General features: G+C 44.9%; 1 protein-coding gene across 1 annotated transcript in view; it reads left to right on the top strand.

Moving 5' to 3' along the window:
* DNER (delta/notch like EGF repeat containing) overlaps positions 1-13,905 on the top strand; it is a 1,147,135-nt gene extending 1,133,230 nt beyond the window's left edge. Inside the window, exon 13 of the mRNA XM_078668148.1 lies at positions 12,931-13,905. Coding sequence (XP_078524274.1) covers positions 12,931-13,042 — 112 coding nt within the window. The 3' untranslated portion in view covers positions 13,043-13,905. The remainder of the gene's footprint in view (positions 1-12,930) is intronic.
* Positions 13,906-14,318: the final 413 nt, after the last annotated feature.

Here is a 14,318-nt window from a genome sequence, read left to right as displayed (position 1 = left end):
ACCTCGGTGCCATCCGGATCTCGGCGCCCCACTGCAGATGAACTGCCTCCACATGGAGAAGCGGGAGAGGCTCGTTTGCGCCGCCTCCCCCCCCCCCTTCGGGCACCCCACGCCGACTTTCGGCGCAGCATTGTAGGATGGCCACACCAGTGCGGCAACTTGCTGGACACCACCTCGGTGCCAACCGAATCTCAGCGCCTTGTGTTGTCTTCCATTCCGAAAATATTGTTGGCAGCATTTTGAAAGGAAAGACAAACAGCCGTTTGTGGCCCTCACTACACCGTTCTCCTAGTGAGTCTCACATTGTTACATTTAGGAAGAATGTTGAAGAGTAGTATGTTGAAAATCTGAAGCCATTGTTATACAAACTCTCAACCAGCCTTGGATGGAAAAATCCTGAAGAATGTACAAACTGAAAACCAGTTTTTCTCTGTATAGCATCAGCAGCAACGCTTGAGTCAGCTTTGTGTGAAGCCGCCATTTTGATTCAATCAATAGCGTCCCCCTGCACACATTCAGGGACCTGGTCGTGTCTTCAGGTCAAACGGATTGTGGGACAAGATGCACAAAGGAAAAGGAAAAAAGTTCCGCCGGACCCCGGGAGGTGGCCGCCTATGTCATGGGCGATCTTAGGCCACACCAGGGCAATAGTGAAGCTGCAGCAGGTGCAAATAAGCTTCAGACAGTGTTACAAGCGCTGCTCAGAACTCTCAACTATGACACCACCTCGGTGCCATCCGGATCTTGGCGCCTTGTGCTGGTTCCGGCCTATTCACACATCGGTCCGCTACTGACGCCACCTCACAGGCCAACGGGGCACCCCACGCCTACTTTCGGCGCAGCATTGTAGGATGGCCACACCAGTGCGGCAAATTGCTGGACACCACCTCGGTGCCATCCAGATCTCGGCGCGTTGTGCTGCCTTCGGCCTATTCGCCACAAGTGCGCACGCAACTCAGCTGCATAGCGAGTGAAACACCAAGGGGCGCCCCACTGCAGCCGAGGAACCTCCATCTTGGGGGCGACGCACAGCATCACATTGCTTTCCAATGCAGTCAGATCCTCAAACAGCCCCCACTGACTGACGCGAACTCACAGGCCAACGGGGCGCCCCACGCCGACTTTCGGCGCAGCATTGTAGGATGGCCACACCAGTGCGGCAAGTTGCTGGACACCACCTCGGTGCCATCCGGATCTTGGCGCGTTGTGCTGCCTTTGGCCCCATTCGCACATCAGTCCGCTACTGACGCCATCTCACAGGCTAATGGGGCGCCCCACGCCGACTTTCAGCATTGTAGGATGACCACACCAGTACAGCAACTTGCTAGACATCACCTCGGTGCCATCCGGATCTCGGCGCCCCACTGCAGATGAAGTGCCTCTCAACTATGAAACCACCACTGTGACATCCGGATCTTGGCGCGTTGTGCTGCCTTCGGCCTATTCGCACATCGGTCCGCTACTGACGCCATCTCACAGGCTAATGGGGCGACCCACGCCGAGTTTCAGCATTGTAGGATGACCACACCAGTGCAGCAACTTGCTAGACATCACCTCGGTGCCATCCGAATCTTGGCATCTCAACGCCTAGTGGTATCTTCCATACAGAAAATATTGTTACGCTACCTTTGGCCCCATTCGCACATCAGTCCGCAACTTAGACATCACCTCGGTGCCATCCGGATCTTGGCATCTCAGCGCCTTGTGGTGTCAGTCAGAAAATATTGTTGCGCTGCCTTTGGCCCCATTCGCACATCAGTCCGCTACTGACACCATCTCACAGGCCAACAGGGCGCCCCACGCCGACTTTCAGCATTGTAGGATGGCCACACCAGTGCGGCAACTTACTAGACACCACCTCGGTGCCATCCGGATCTTGGCGCGTTGTGCTGCCTTCGGCCTATTCGCACATCGGTCCGCTACTGACGCAAACTCACAGGCCAACGGGGCGCCCCACGCCGACTTTCAACATTGTAGGATGGCCACACCAGTGCTGCAACTTGCTGGACACCACCTCGGTGCCATCCGGATCTTGGCGCGCTGTGTTGCCTTCGGCCTATTCGCACATCGGTCCGCTACTGACGCCGCCTCACGTGCCAACGTATTTTCTCCGCATTTTATACCCTATGCCGCATAACAGGTCATGTGACTTGTTTATAAAACTTTTCATTGGTTCATTTTACTTTTGGTTTCCTAATGATGGAAGGCTTGATCATATGACCTAAAAACAACACTTTTCATTGGATGAAAACTTTTTTTTTTTCCAAACGATGAAAGCCCCACCTTGTTTCTGGATGTTTCAGACTGAAGCTGGCGTCAGCATGAGAGCACCACCATCTCGTAGCTCCGTCGTAGTCATTCCGCGAGCAATCATGGCAGCCGCTCCCCACCAGAAGCCTGCAGGAGTCGGGGCCCCCAAAACTTTTGATGAATTCTCAAGGCGGAGGGGACGCTTTCGAGAATGGGGTCCAAGACCTAGCAGACAAGCGTCCGATTTCCAAGGTGTCCCAGGGCCATTTCAGTGGACCAGGCCCAAAAAGGAAAGAGCCTGCCGCCATTTTGAGAGTCCTGTGACAGCCGCCTATCGCTGCACCGCAAGAGTGGGCGCAACTCAGCTGAATTGCGGCTTTTGACACAGTGGACCAAAAACGGACGGAATGGCAACTGAAACGGTAAAGGGGCGCCCCACTACAACAGATGACACTCCACCTGGAGAGGCCCGTTCACGCCGCCTCCCCCGGGGCGCCCCACGCCGTTATTCGGAGCAGCATTGTAGGATACCAAAACCAGTGCGGCAACTTACTGGACATCACCTTGGTGCCATCGTTCTGCTGCCTTGGAACTATTCGCACAACAGTTTGCTACTGAAGACCCACCCCCCGCGACGCCCCACGCCGTTATTTGCTGGGTGGCAACTTACTAGACATCACTTTCGTGTCATCTAGATTTCAGCGCGTTCTGCTGCCTTGGAACTATTCGCACAACAGTTTGCTACTGATGACCCGCCCCACGCCGGAAATCTGGACGTTGTGCTGCGTTGGGACTATTCGCACAGCCGACCGCTACTTCGTTGTTTTTCCCTAAAAATGTTTATATGTTATTACTATTTTTGTTTTCTTGTATATATTTATAAATTATTAAAGTTTTATAATCTTACTACTTTGTCGGAGTGCTATATATTTTTAATGTGACACATAATTGTAAAAACTTTGATGTACAAAGAGTCATCCCTGGAATCTTCCGCTTCACGCTCGGTCCCCTCCCCAATCACAATACAGGATGGTTTTCAGATAATAGCAACGCTTCTGCTGTGACGGATCTCATCGAGTGTGGGCCTTGATCTACTATAACTCCTTTGAAGAGGGGTGAATCTTTACAGCTGTGGCCATAAACTACATCTGCAGGGCTAGCTGATACCCTAGGACCAGCCTGGACAATCGGACACAGAGGAAAAGGAGTGTCAGAGGGTGCAGTAGTGAATAGGGCGAAAGGGAGGTGTCGGGCGGGCACAGGGTGTGATTCTCAGGAAAGAGCAGCGCAGATGGGGGGAGGTTTATTACCCATGCATAAGACAGAGAGCGGGGGTGACCACTGCCTGGGGGAGATGCTTGCGAGGGTGGGGAGCCATGCTAAGGATCGACAGCGTGCACAGAGTGGGTCTGGTCAAGGCATCTAAAATGGCTGCCGTGCACGACAAAAGTGTGGCATTTGAAAAAAGACAAGATGGCGCAGACAATGTTTTTCAACACTTCCTGATTTCCTTCGAATCGAACGTTAACAGACGTTGGGGCATATTACCAAAGTTAAGCGATATTTATCCCTAACGATGCATTGCAAAGATTTTTTTACCGTCAGAAATTATCGCAGATAAACCTTGCTATTATCAAAGTTTATCGCAAATACGATAAAAACCGACCGCAATGCATTAATATCGCTGAAAACTCAGCGATATTCATGCATTACCGAGCTAATCCTCTTAGCCATGTTATCCACCTCCCATAGGATAACATGGCTAAGAACTGCTCAGGGCAGCTGTTACTTTTTGGAGATATTCGCGCTTATCTCGAATATTTCCAAAAGTTGATAATAGGAGATAGCGATGTTAGCGACTGTTTCCAGTCGCTAACATCTTGGCATGCCCACTTTGCATGTCATTAGTGATAAATATCACTCACATGCAAAGTGGGGCCCAAGATGGTCGCTATCTCCTACTAGCCGTCGCTAACTGGTGTTAGCAACAGCTAGGTAATACAGATATAATTTTATCTCCGCGAAGCGGAGCGCTGTTACAGATATATATCTTGTTTTTGAACGTTAATTTCTCAAAATGCACTGAAGCACATATATTGAGACCTAGCAAAGGCACATCGGGCTACCAGTCCCTAATATTTTACCAAGTTTCGTGCAAATCCATTCAGCCGTTCGATTATTATTATTATTTATTTTTTTTGCCCCGCGGGGCCCTTTTAAAACCTCCACATCAAACCTAGGGGATCAGCGAGGATCTACTATGCCCCTTATGGTCATTTGCCCCTTCGCTTTGGCCTCCTCTTGTCTCTCGATCCTACCGAGAGACAAGATGGCGGCCGCTACGGACTGTTTGGAATGTTTACAGACACCGGAGAGCCAATCAGCTTCGCTTCGCAAAGCTCCGTAACGCGAAAAGTACGCGAAGCGGTGCGCTGTTACAGATATATATCTTTTTTTGAACGTTAATTTCTCAAAATCCACTGAAGCACATATATTGAGACCTAGCAAAGGCACATCGGGCTACCAGTCCCTACAATTTTGCCAAGTTTCGTGCAAATCCATTCAGCCGTAAGATTATTATTATAATTTTTTTTTTTTGCCCCGCGGGGCCCTTTTAAAACCTCCACATCAAACCTAGGGGGTCAGCGAGGATCTACTATTCCCCCTTATGGTCATTTGCCCCTTCGCTTTGGCCTCCTCTTGTCTCTCGATCCTACCGAGAGACAAGATGGCGGCCACTACGGACTGTTTGCGGCCACTACGGACTGTTTGGAATGTTGACAGACGCCGGAGAACCAATCAGCTTCGCTTCACAAAGCTCCGTTGCGCGAAAAGTACGCGTCCTAGGCCGCTGCCCGGTCCGCGCTTACAGATATATATCTTTTTTTAAACGTTAATTTCTCAAAATCCACTGGAGCACATATATTGAGACCTACAAAAGGCACATCGGGCTACCAGTCCCTACAATTTTGCCAAGTTTCGTGCAAATCCATTCAGCCGTTCGGGCTAAAAGTGAGGCCAACCGCCCTATGGAAATTAACATGGGAAAAACGCGTTTTGGGACCCCCCTTTTTTCTCGGCCCCCCCTTGACGAACCCCCCCAAATTTTCAAAGGCTGCTCAGAAACAAAATGTGCCATTTTCCTGAAAATTTCAGCCAATTCCGTCCACAAACGGCAAAGTTATTAGACATAGAATTTTCAAAAATCCCATAGAGAAAAAATCCTAACTATATATACCTACTGGCGACCGCCAGTAGGTAATATATATATATATTTTTATTTTTATTTTATTTTTTTTAATTTTTTTTTTAGTAAGGAACACTACGAACAGGAGGCACAGAGACAATTGAGAGACAAAGAATGCTATATCACAGCAAAAAGAGAGGAATATGTCAAATCTATCGCAGAATATGAAAATCTATTAAAACAGTGGAAGGAAGAGGGCATGCTAAGCCCCGATGAATTTGACTTTCTGTACTGTGATTCCCCCATGCTGCCCACATTCTACCATTTGCCAAAAATCCATAAAAATGCCAAAAGACCACCAGGGAGGCCGATAGTCTCGGCGATCGGCAGCCTTTTGGAGAACACATCGCGCTTCATAGACATTTTCTTGGCACCGATTGTTAAGGACCTGCCCTCTTATGTAAGAGACACACAGGACTTTCTCCGCATCATGGACAATGTCTCCTGGGACAAAGACATGCTATTAATAACTATGGATGTCGTTAACCTGTATACATGCATAGATCATGAACAAGGTCTGAGTGCGACAAAGTGGTTTTTAGAGAAAAAACAGCCGAAATATCGTACACACAGTGACATGATCCTATGCATGATGAGGTTCTGTTTGTTTAATAACTACTTCCTATTTGCAGGCCAACTGTACAAGCAGATAAGGGGGACCTCTATGGGCTCGTGCTTCTCCCCCAGCTACGCGAATCTATTCGTGGGCTCTTGGGAGAAGCACGAGGCATGGGAAGGCAGAAATGAAAGATGGTGTGAAAACATATTGATGTGGACCAGATACATCGATGACCTGTTTATTGTTTGGAGGGGAGACAAGGCCTCGGCTGAGGAGTATGTGTCATCTCTAAACAATAATGAGCTGAATTTACAGTTCACCTACACCATAAGTGATCAGAGTGTATGTTACCTTGACCTAGAGGTGTTTGTGGAAAAAGACCATCTCCACACTAGACTTTATAGAAAGCCAACGGCCGGCAATGCCATTCTACATGCGGCCAGCCACCACCCAAGGAGTCTAGTAAGGAATGTACCGTATGGTGAATACCTTAGACTAAAAAGAAATTGCTCTGGAACAGATGATTTCAAAAAAGCCCGGGAGGAAGCCAGCGATAGGTTTCAAGCGAGGGGATACTCGCGTAACATCCTAGAGCAAGCAAATGCAAAGGCAGAAAATGTGGACAGGAGGGACCTCCTGTTGGTTAAGGAGTCAAGGAAAGACAATGAGCAGGTCAGAATGATAACAACGTTTAATAACAAATCTGGAGAACTGGTCCAAACCTTTAAGAAAAACTGGCACATATTACACACTGATAACATCCTAAAAAAGGTCTTACCAGACAGACCCATGGTAACATATAGGAGATGCCAGTCACTTTCGGACCATCTAGTTCACAGCCACTACTCCCCTGAAACAGCGAATCAAACACACAACAAGGTTGTTGGCTTTTTTCCTTGCCTACGCTGCAAGGCGTGCAAATTCAGTAAAAAGATCAAGGAGTATCCATGTAGATCGGGAGAGGACAGAGCGGACAGAAAGATTTCTAAACATCTAAACTGTAATTCAGAATATACAGTTTACTGTCTGGTCTGCCCCTGTCAAAAAAGGTACGTAGGCAGCACCATAAAACCTGCGAAAATGAGGATCTTAGAGCATATGAGGGCCATCGCGAACAATGATAAAACCTACCCGATGGCCCGTCATTTTGCAGAACAACACCAGAGTAACAGAGATTTACTCTCCTACTACTGCATAGATCAGATCCCTAGAACAGAACGAGGGGGAAATAGAGAAAAAGCCCTCCGGATACTGGAATCGAGGTACATTCTAGACCTTAAAACTATGACACCATGGGGTCTCAATAATGACGCAGAAATGTGGGTACACCTATGAGAATCCCCCGATCCCCCAGAAGAACTAGTATCTCAGTATACTGTAATGATACTCCTTGACCAAATGTAAATTATATGAGACTGCAGCCTTGCGAAAACGTACACTCTCCCTGAAATGCCATGAGGATAAGAGATATAACAGATTACAGTGATACTAGCATATTTTGTCTGCCAAGTGTGGCGAATCACTAGCCCATATAGGGCGCAATCACAAATAACCTGCCCAGTTCAATTTTGGCTTTACTATATGTATATACACAATGTACATACACACACAGTCTGTAATGGGTTTAGGAATATGATAACTGTAAATATACTTGATTTGCACACAGGAATGACTTGTATATAATTGGGAATACACCCCTACACAACAAGGAGGATGTCTAAAAAAACTATGTAAATAATAATGCTAGTATCACAAAGCTAAAATTGCACGAATTTAAGTGTCAGTCATGAAAACATTTTGTCAATTGTCAAACGTGGTTTTAAAATTTGCACATAGCACTTTATTTATCGCCATTCTTAAGAGAACAGTAAAAATGATTGTATATACACACTACAAGATGGCCGCCACGAAACTAAGTTGTACATTTTCTATGTCTATGAACTAGAAAGGGCGGACTGTTTAAAAATGGTGAACTGTTTGTACACTGACGACACTGACGAAGCCTTGAGCGAAACGCGTCTGTCGGGGGTGCTGGGGGGTTTGGAAACAAATATATACTTCATCACGATACCGGTGTGCTGGTCGTTTTTTCTGGACACTATTGTTTGGGAGCGTGTGCTGATATATATATATATATATATATATATATATATATATATATATATATATATATATACATATACATATATATATATATATATATATATATATATATATATATATATATATATATATATATATATATATATAATAGACTGCAATAGTTGAAACGTATTGGTGGCGTTTGGTGGAATGCTGATGATAACCTGAATACATTTGGAAACAAAGCCCCTGGAAGAGCAGAGTCATGTCTTTTTGTATTTGCAATATTGTGGGGTTTGTAGTCATACCCCAATGACTGCACCAGCAGTTAGACTGCACCACTTTCACAACCACTTTGCTGTAGGATTAAGCACAAGAGGTGGTGCTCAGTATCAAAGGAACTTGTAAGACTCCAAACTGCTGCAGAGTTGAAAAAGAGATGCTAATCTCCTGCGTTTGTACTACACATTTGAAGTCGTATAACCAAGAAACGTTCCACTTGAGAAACGCCTTGGGAGATTCTGTGGTGGTGTATACCAAGGACACCCTCATGGAGATGGTGTGCATATGTCCTGGGTTAAATGCCTTTCATATCGATGTAACCCTTCAACTGATTTAACATTCAGTAGAGTTGGGACTCAAGACTGCTGACAGTATTGGTGGGGGTTGAAACTCATACTCCAAACTTCCTTGTGGAAGGTGGCTGCCGGTGTCGCTTCCTTTGTGCCAGGAGATGCCTTCATTACCTCGCTGAGGCTCCCGCTGCGTGGGACGCGGGACTGCTGATGATGCTGGTGGGGGCTGAACCATAAGCTACAAGCTTCCTTGCAGCAGGTAGCCACCGATGCTGCTTCCTTTGCGCCCGAAAGTGCCTTCATAACTTTGCTGGGGCTCAAGGTGCGTGGGACGCAACCAGACACGTGCTCTATATGACAAATTAAGTGCCATTATTGAGGAAAGTATTAGGCCGAATCAAGGGGCTTTTGACCTAACTCTTTGGGTAGTCACTCATCTGGGGGTAATATACTACCTGTACAAAATATACACTGTACTTCCGCAACAAATGTAGGTAAGAGTTCTGACACAAATACCAGGAGGCTTGACCCAGCGATAAGCAATGGTGGCATGATCTCCAAGAAGATTGCAGCTTAAAGTATTAGCACTCAACCAACCCCAGTGCATCCAGGCCTGGCACTTCCTTACTTAATCCCACAGGATACCGGGGATACAGTCCCCTTACAATGTCTTGATATGGTGAATCTTCTCCCTGCGGCCTGCCCTTATGTGTTCAGTTTGGCCGTGGGGATTTCTCTATTGACTGGTCAGCAGGAGTCTTGGCCACAGCTTCAGAATAAGGTGGCTCATTGGATTCACAAACATATGTTTTAATGCATGGGATTTCAAAAAGGAGATCATAATGGTGAGAACGGTGGAATGACTTGGTCAATCAAAAAAACACATAACAGGGGACTGTCTTGTTGTTCATTTCCAGAATCCTGTATGTGTCAGAAAAATCTTAAGCACAAAAGAATATGACAGCTTCACAAACTTAGATTGTCACTTGGCATTTAGGAAATTTTTATAAGCCCCTCCCCCCCTTCCACAGATAATCGGGGGTTACGGAATTTTTATTTTAACATACTCCGCACTAATATGTTCTCAGCACGCAGTAGTATGGAAATATAGATTGACATTTCTTGTGATCTATTAGCGCCGCATTGCCCCACCCACTGTTGGTGATTTGTAATATCCAGGTATTTTTATGCCAGGGGAGTTATTGGAAGGAAAACTGCCCAGGTGCCAGTTATCCCCACATTTGGGGGACTCCAGGCAGGTCAACAGCTCGGGCCTCAGCACCCCTTCACTGTGGTATGCTCAATGGTATGCCCAATGTTGGTTCTTGTGTTTGCTTTGTTCACCCTTAGTTGGCAGGGTATGCCCAGACTTGGGTCCCTTGCTCACTTTGCCACGGGATTCAAGCTAGCCTGGTTGATGATGGCTGTTAGCCTGAAACCTGTCCCAGGATGCTTGTTTTCGGTCCAGGGAGGACATGGATTGGCTGTTCGGTTGGACTGTTACCATGAGGCGCAGGGTCAAGACTAATTTGCATACAGCTGTGTCTGAACTGGGGTGGCGAAGTGAGTTAAAGAACAATGATGGTCTCAACCCAGATCTGTGATTGAGGGTGAGTGTCTGAAAAGTTTCAGCGCTCCGTCCATCATCTCCTTGTGTTTGCAATGTTGATTATTTAGTAGATATCTCTGCATCTGCCCCAGGAATTCCTGCCACGGACAGACAGAGGCCCTTCCTTAAAATATTAAGTTGGAATGTTGCCGGCATACAGGCAAAGCTTAACATACCTGAGTGGCAAACCTTGTTAGTTGTTATGATTTTATCCTGTTTCAAGAAACTTGGGATATACCTCCCTCACTAGTGGATGGCTTTTAATGTTTTAGTGTACCAGCCATTCCATCCTGATGTGGGTGCAGTTCAGGGGGACTGGCTATATGGATAAGGGTTGTCCTAGGGGGACACGGTAGATGACTGCGGATAGTAATTTTCCAAGCAATAATTTTAATGATTGGGGTAATCTTGCGTATTGTGAATTTTCATAATACCAATTTTGTCGGGATCCCAAATATGAAGTTTCCCCCACTATTTGATTTTATTTCTAAAATATTACATTATTTGGCACAATCAGGGCATACTGCATGTCTTTGCTTGGAGGGGGACTTCAATGGCCACCTCCCTTGGTTGAACGTAACATGTGGCATGATGGCTCCTATTGAATTGATTGCTAATAACAACCCACGAGGTGTGGAGCTAGCTGTATTTCTTACCCCGCTTGACTTAGTTAATGTCTTAAAGGTTGTTGGGCTGAATGAGTGCACAATTCCCACTTATCAAGGCAGAGGTAGCTCCTCCATAATCAATTACATTTTTATTACCCACAGCTTGGAGGAATTACTTTCTCATAGTTCATTGGTCCCGCCCACCTTCAGCGATCACAACCCTATCAAGATTTCATTATCTATTTGCGCGAAGGATAGGTTTAGGGTGGGCGTTGGAGTTCCTCACAAACTACAATCCTCAACTGATTACTTGAGGTTGGTATGAAGACTACGGGACCCTGTTCAATTTTTTTAAGACTCTAATTAGAGATAATCAGAGCATGGTGGAGCAGTGCCTAACTATAGAGGCCAATGATGGCTTAGTGGTGGACGTCTACATCATGTTATGTGATAGAGTCAGAATAGCTCTATTAAAGCCTATACGACCCATGCACTACTCCCCTAGATGGTTTAACACTGAGTGTTCAGCTGCAAATGGGGATTTGTGGGCAGCTTTGGCCTCTAAACCTAGGGATCTGGCCCTAGTGCTGAAAATGTAAAAGCAATATAAAAAATCACCTCCACAAAACGGCAGAAATTAATTACGAGTCAATGGGAGACATTAGTACAGGCATCAGTGCAGAATAATAACAGATGCTGCTGGCTCATAATATCTGAACTGAAGCGTAAAAACAGGCCACTCAGCACCATCTCATGTCTCATCTCTAGCAAACTATGGGAGGAGCTCTAGGTCATAGATAGGTTAGAAGCTGGGTAATTGTGCCTCATGTGTCCAGTACTTGCTTTTAATCACCGCTACACCACTCATTAATAAATTACGTAATTTGAAAAAGGTTAGGTGCACTGGGGGGCAGATTTACAAGCGTCTTGCGACACTTTTGCGCCACCGTTGCATCACTTTTTGTGACGCAGCGGCAGCATAAACAATGGGCCACATTGAAGCCCATTTGCAACCTGACACATCTAGGGAGCTGCGTCACATTGTAAAGCCCTGCGTCACAATACACCTCTGTCAGGTGTAATGTATGCACGCTAGGCATTCCCATGTAAATAGCCATGTAGATCTGACACAGTGAAATTTACATTTCACTGCGTCACTGTACACCTTCACTGCGTAAAAATCCCTACGCATCCTCAGACCGGGTGTAAGGAATCACTCAGCACTTTTTTAATCTGACTCACCTTTCTGTGGTGATGCATTGCTGGAGTTGCTTCACTTTCATGTGCAACTCCAGCAATGCTTCACTTTTGGGGCAACAGATGCGTCAGAATTTCTGATGCATCTGTCAATCTTTGGGCCATGGTGCGCCGTATTATAAATACGGCGCATCCATGGTGGCGCAATGATTTCATATAAAGGCACAGGGAAACTGACTCATCTGTACAGATGCGACAGTTTCTTGTAAATTGCTCCAAAGTTTTTAGTTGTTAGGATTCCTCACTCCTCAAGAACATCCTACAACAAAGACCCACCTGCCACTAGAGCATTCGTGGGGCACAAATCATCTTAAATTGAGAAAAAGGCTCTTTTATGAGGATGTCTGGTTCCCATATTTAAGAGCCATACAGAGGTACCTTTGCTTTGTTGTGGTTATAAAAGTCTTTTTTAAAGTACATAAAGATTTGAGCTCATACAGTAACAAGAAATATATATTTTATTCTTTTCATGTATCTTACTTTCTCTGTGTTATGTGTTTAGCACAAACAACGTTTAGACATAGAATACGTTTCCCACTTGCTATATAACAGCCGACTGGAGTGTTTGTTTTTCTATGCCCCTGTGCTACAAACATGGTAAAAAGGTTACTTTATACTATACTACTCCTTAACTGGTAATTGTTTTATTAGGCGGTTATGATTTGTGTGAATCTATCATGTTACTGTTGTACTTCAGTACATTGTGGTAGGATTCTGACTACTTGTAATTTTCTGTGTTACAGGTTTGGAAAGAAGTCCAGGCCAGCAATGTATGATGCCACCCCAATAGCATACGAAGATTACAGTCCAGACGACAAACCTTTGGTCACGCTGATAAAAACAAAAGATTTGTAATCTATTAATGGGTTTTGGTTCTTTTTTCAAAAGAGGGGAGTACTAACCCAACTAAGTATTTTTAAGAAAACATACGAAATTTAGACTGTAAGCTTCTTAAGAATTTTCAGTAGAACCGCTGGGGACAAATGTTCTGCAGCTTTTGAAATTGGATTTTCTGAACATTTCAACTCAAATGAAGGCAGATACAAAATGAAAGCTTGTTACAGTGAGTGTTACTTTTATAGTCGACACTGACACAGGAAGCAGCCACATTGTGGTAGTCGCAACAATGAAGGGAGTGTTTCTGTGTGGCAGTTCAGTGCTAGCTTCCCAAGTAGGGTTAGTAAAAGATGTGTGGTATAATACACAGTATATCAATTACAAAATGAAACAGTTCAAATGTGTGTGTTGTGAAACGAATCTTAAGTAGGAAGATTTAATTATCTTAACTTGGATGAATTAGCTCTTGACCTATCCCATGCATGGGCACATAATCAGTTTCTGCATTCTTTGTTTCCTAGTAATTGCTTAACCACTCTTTGTTTAGTGTTTGTCATTTTTGTAATAGTATTCATGCTAGGCTTTTTAAAAAGTATAGAACGAAAGTGCCTAACAGGGCAATTTAGGACTGGATTGAATCTACATTTTTCTTTGATATGTCAACAATTTTATATTGTGCGTAAACTAGTCACAGTTGTTTGCTTTTCAATAGTTGCTAATGTATCAACTCGTTAAAGATTGCGCATTTCTCATAGTGCACCTGATTTAAATGTAGTTCTTTTTATTTCTTTAGATGTATTTGACTGCTAATATGCTCCTTCAAGTCTTCAAGTTCTCGCTGATTTCAAAGGATATTGATTGAATAAATGTTATCAAGTCAATTCTAAATGGTTATGAGTCTTTTTTTATACATTCAGCAGTGGATTTTGCTTTGTATTACATTTGCATCCACGCACAGTACTAAGAATATGATGAAGAAGGAAATCTAAAATTAAAAGACGAAGGGCCAGATGTACGACCAGCAAAATTACGCCTTGCAAATTGCGACACATTTGCGTGTCTCAATTTGCGAGGTGCAATTTGCCATGAACAACAGTGTGTTTAATACTGTTTGTGATTCCCAATGGGGTCGCGAATTGTGAGGCTCATTAATATTGATGTGCCTCTCGCAATTTGCGAGCCCATTGGGAATGACAGCCCTCCCAGGTATGGTGGCCTGTTGGGCTCAGCAGACCACCATGTCTGGGACTGCTTTTAAATAAAGCAGTTTAAAAAAAAAAAAATCAAATGCAGC

This window comes from Lissotriton helveticus, chromosome 11 (genome assembly GCF_964261635.1).
Source record: "Lissotriton helveticus chromosome 11, aLisHel1.1, whole genome shotgun sequence".
Lineage (NCBI taxonomy): Eukaryota > Metazoa > Chordata > Amphibia > Caudata > Salamandridae > Lissotriton > Lissotriton helveticus.
The sequence above is the reverse complement of the archived record's forward strand: the minus strand, read 5'-3'. Positions and strand labels throughout refer to the sequence as shown.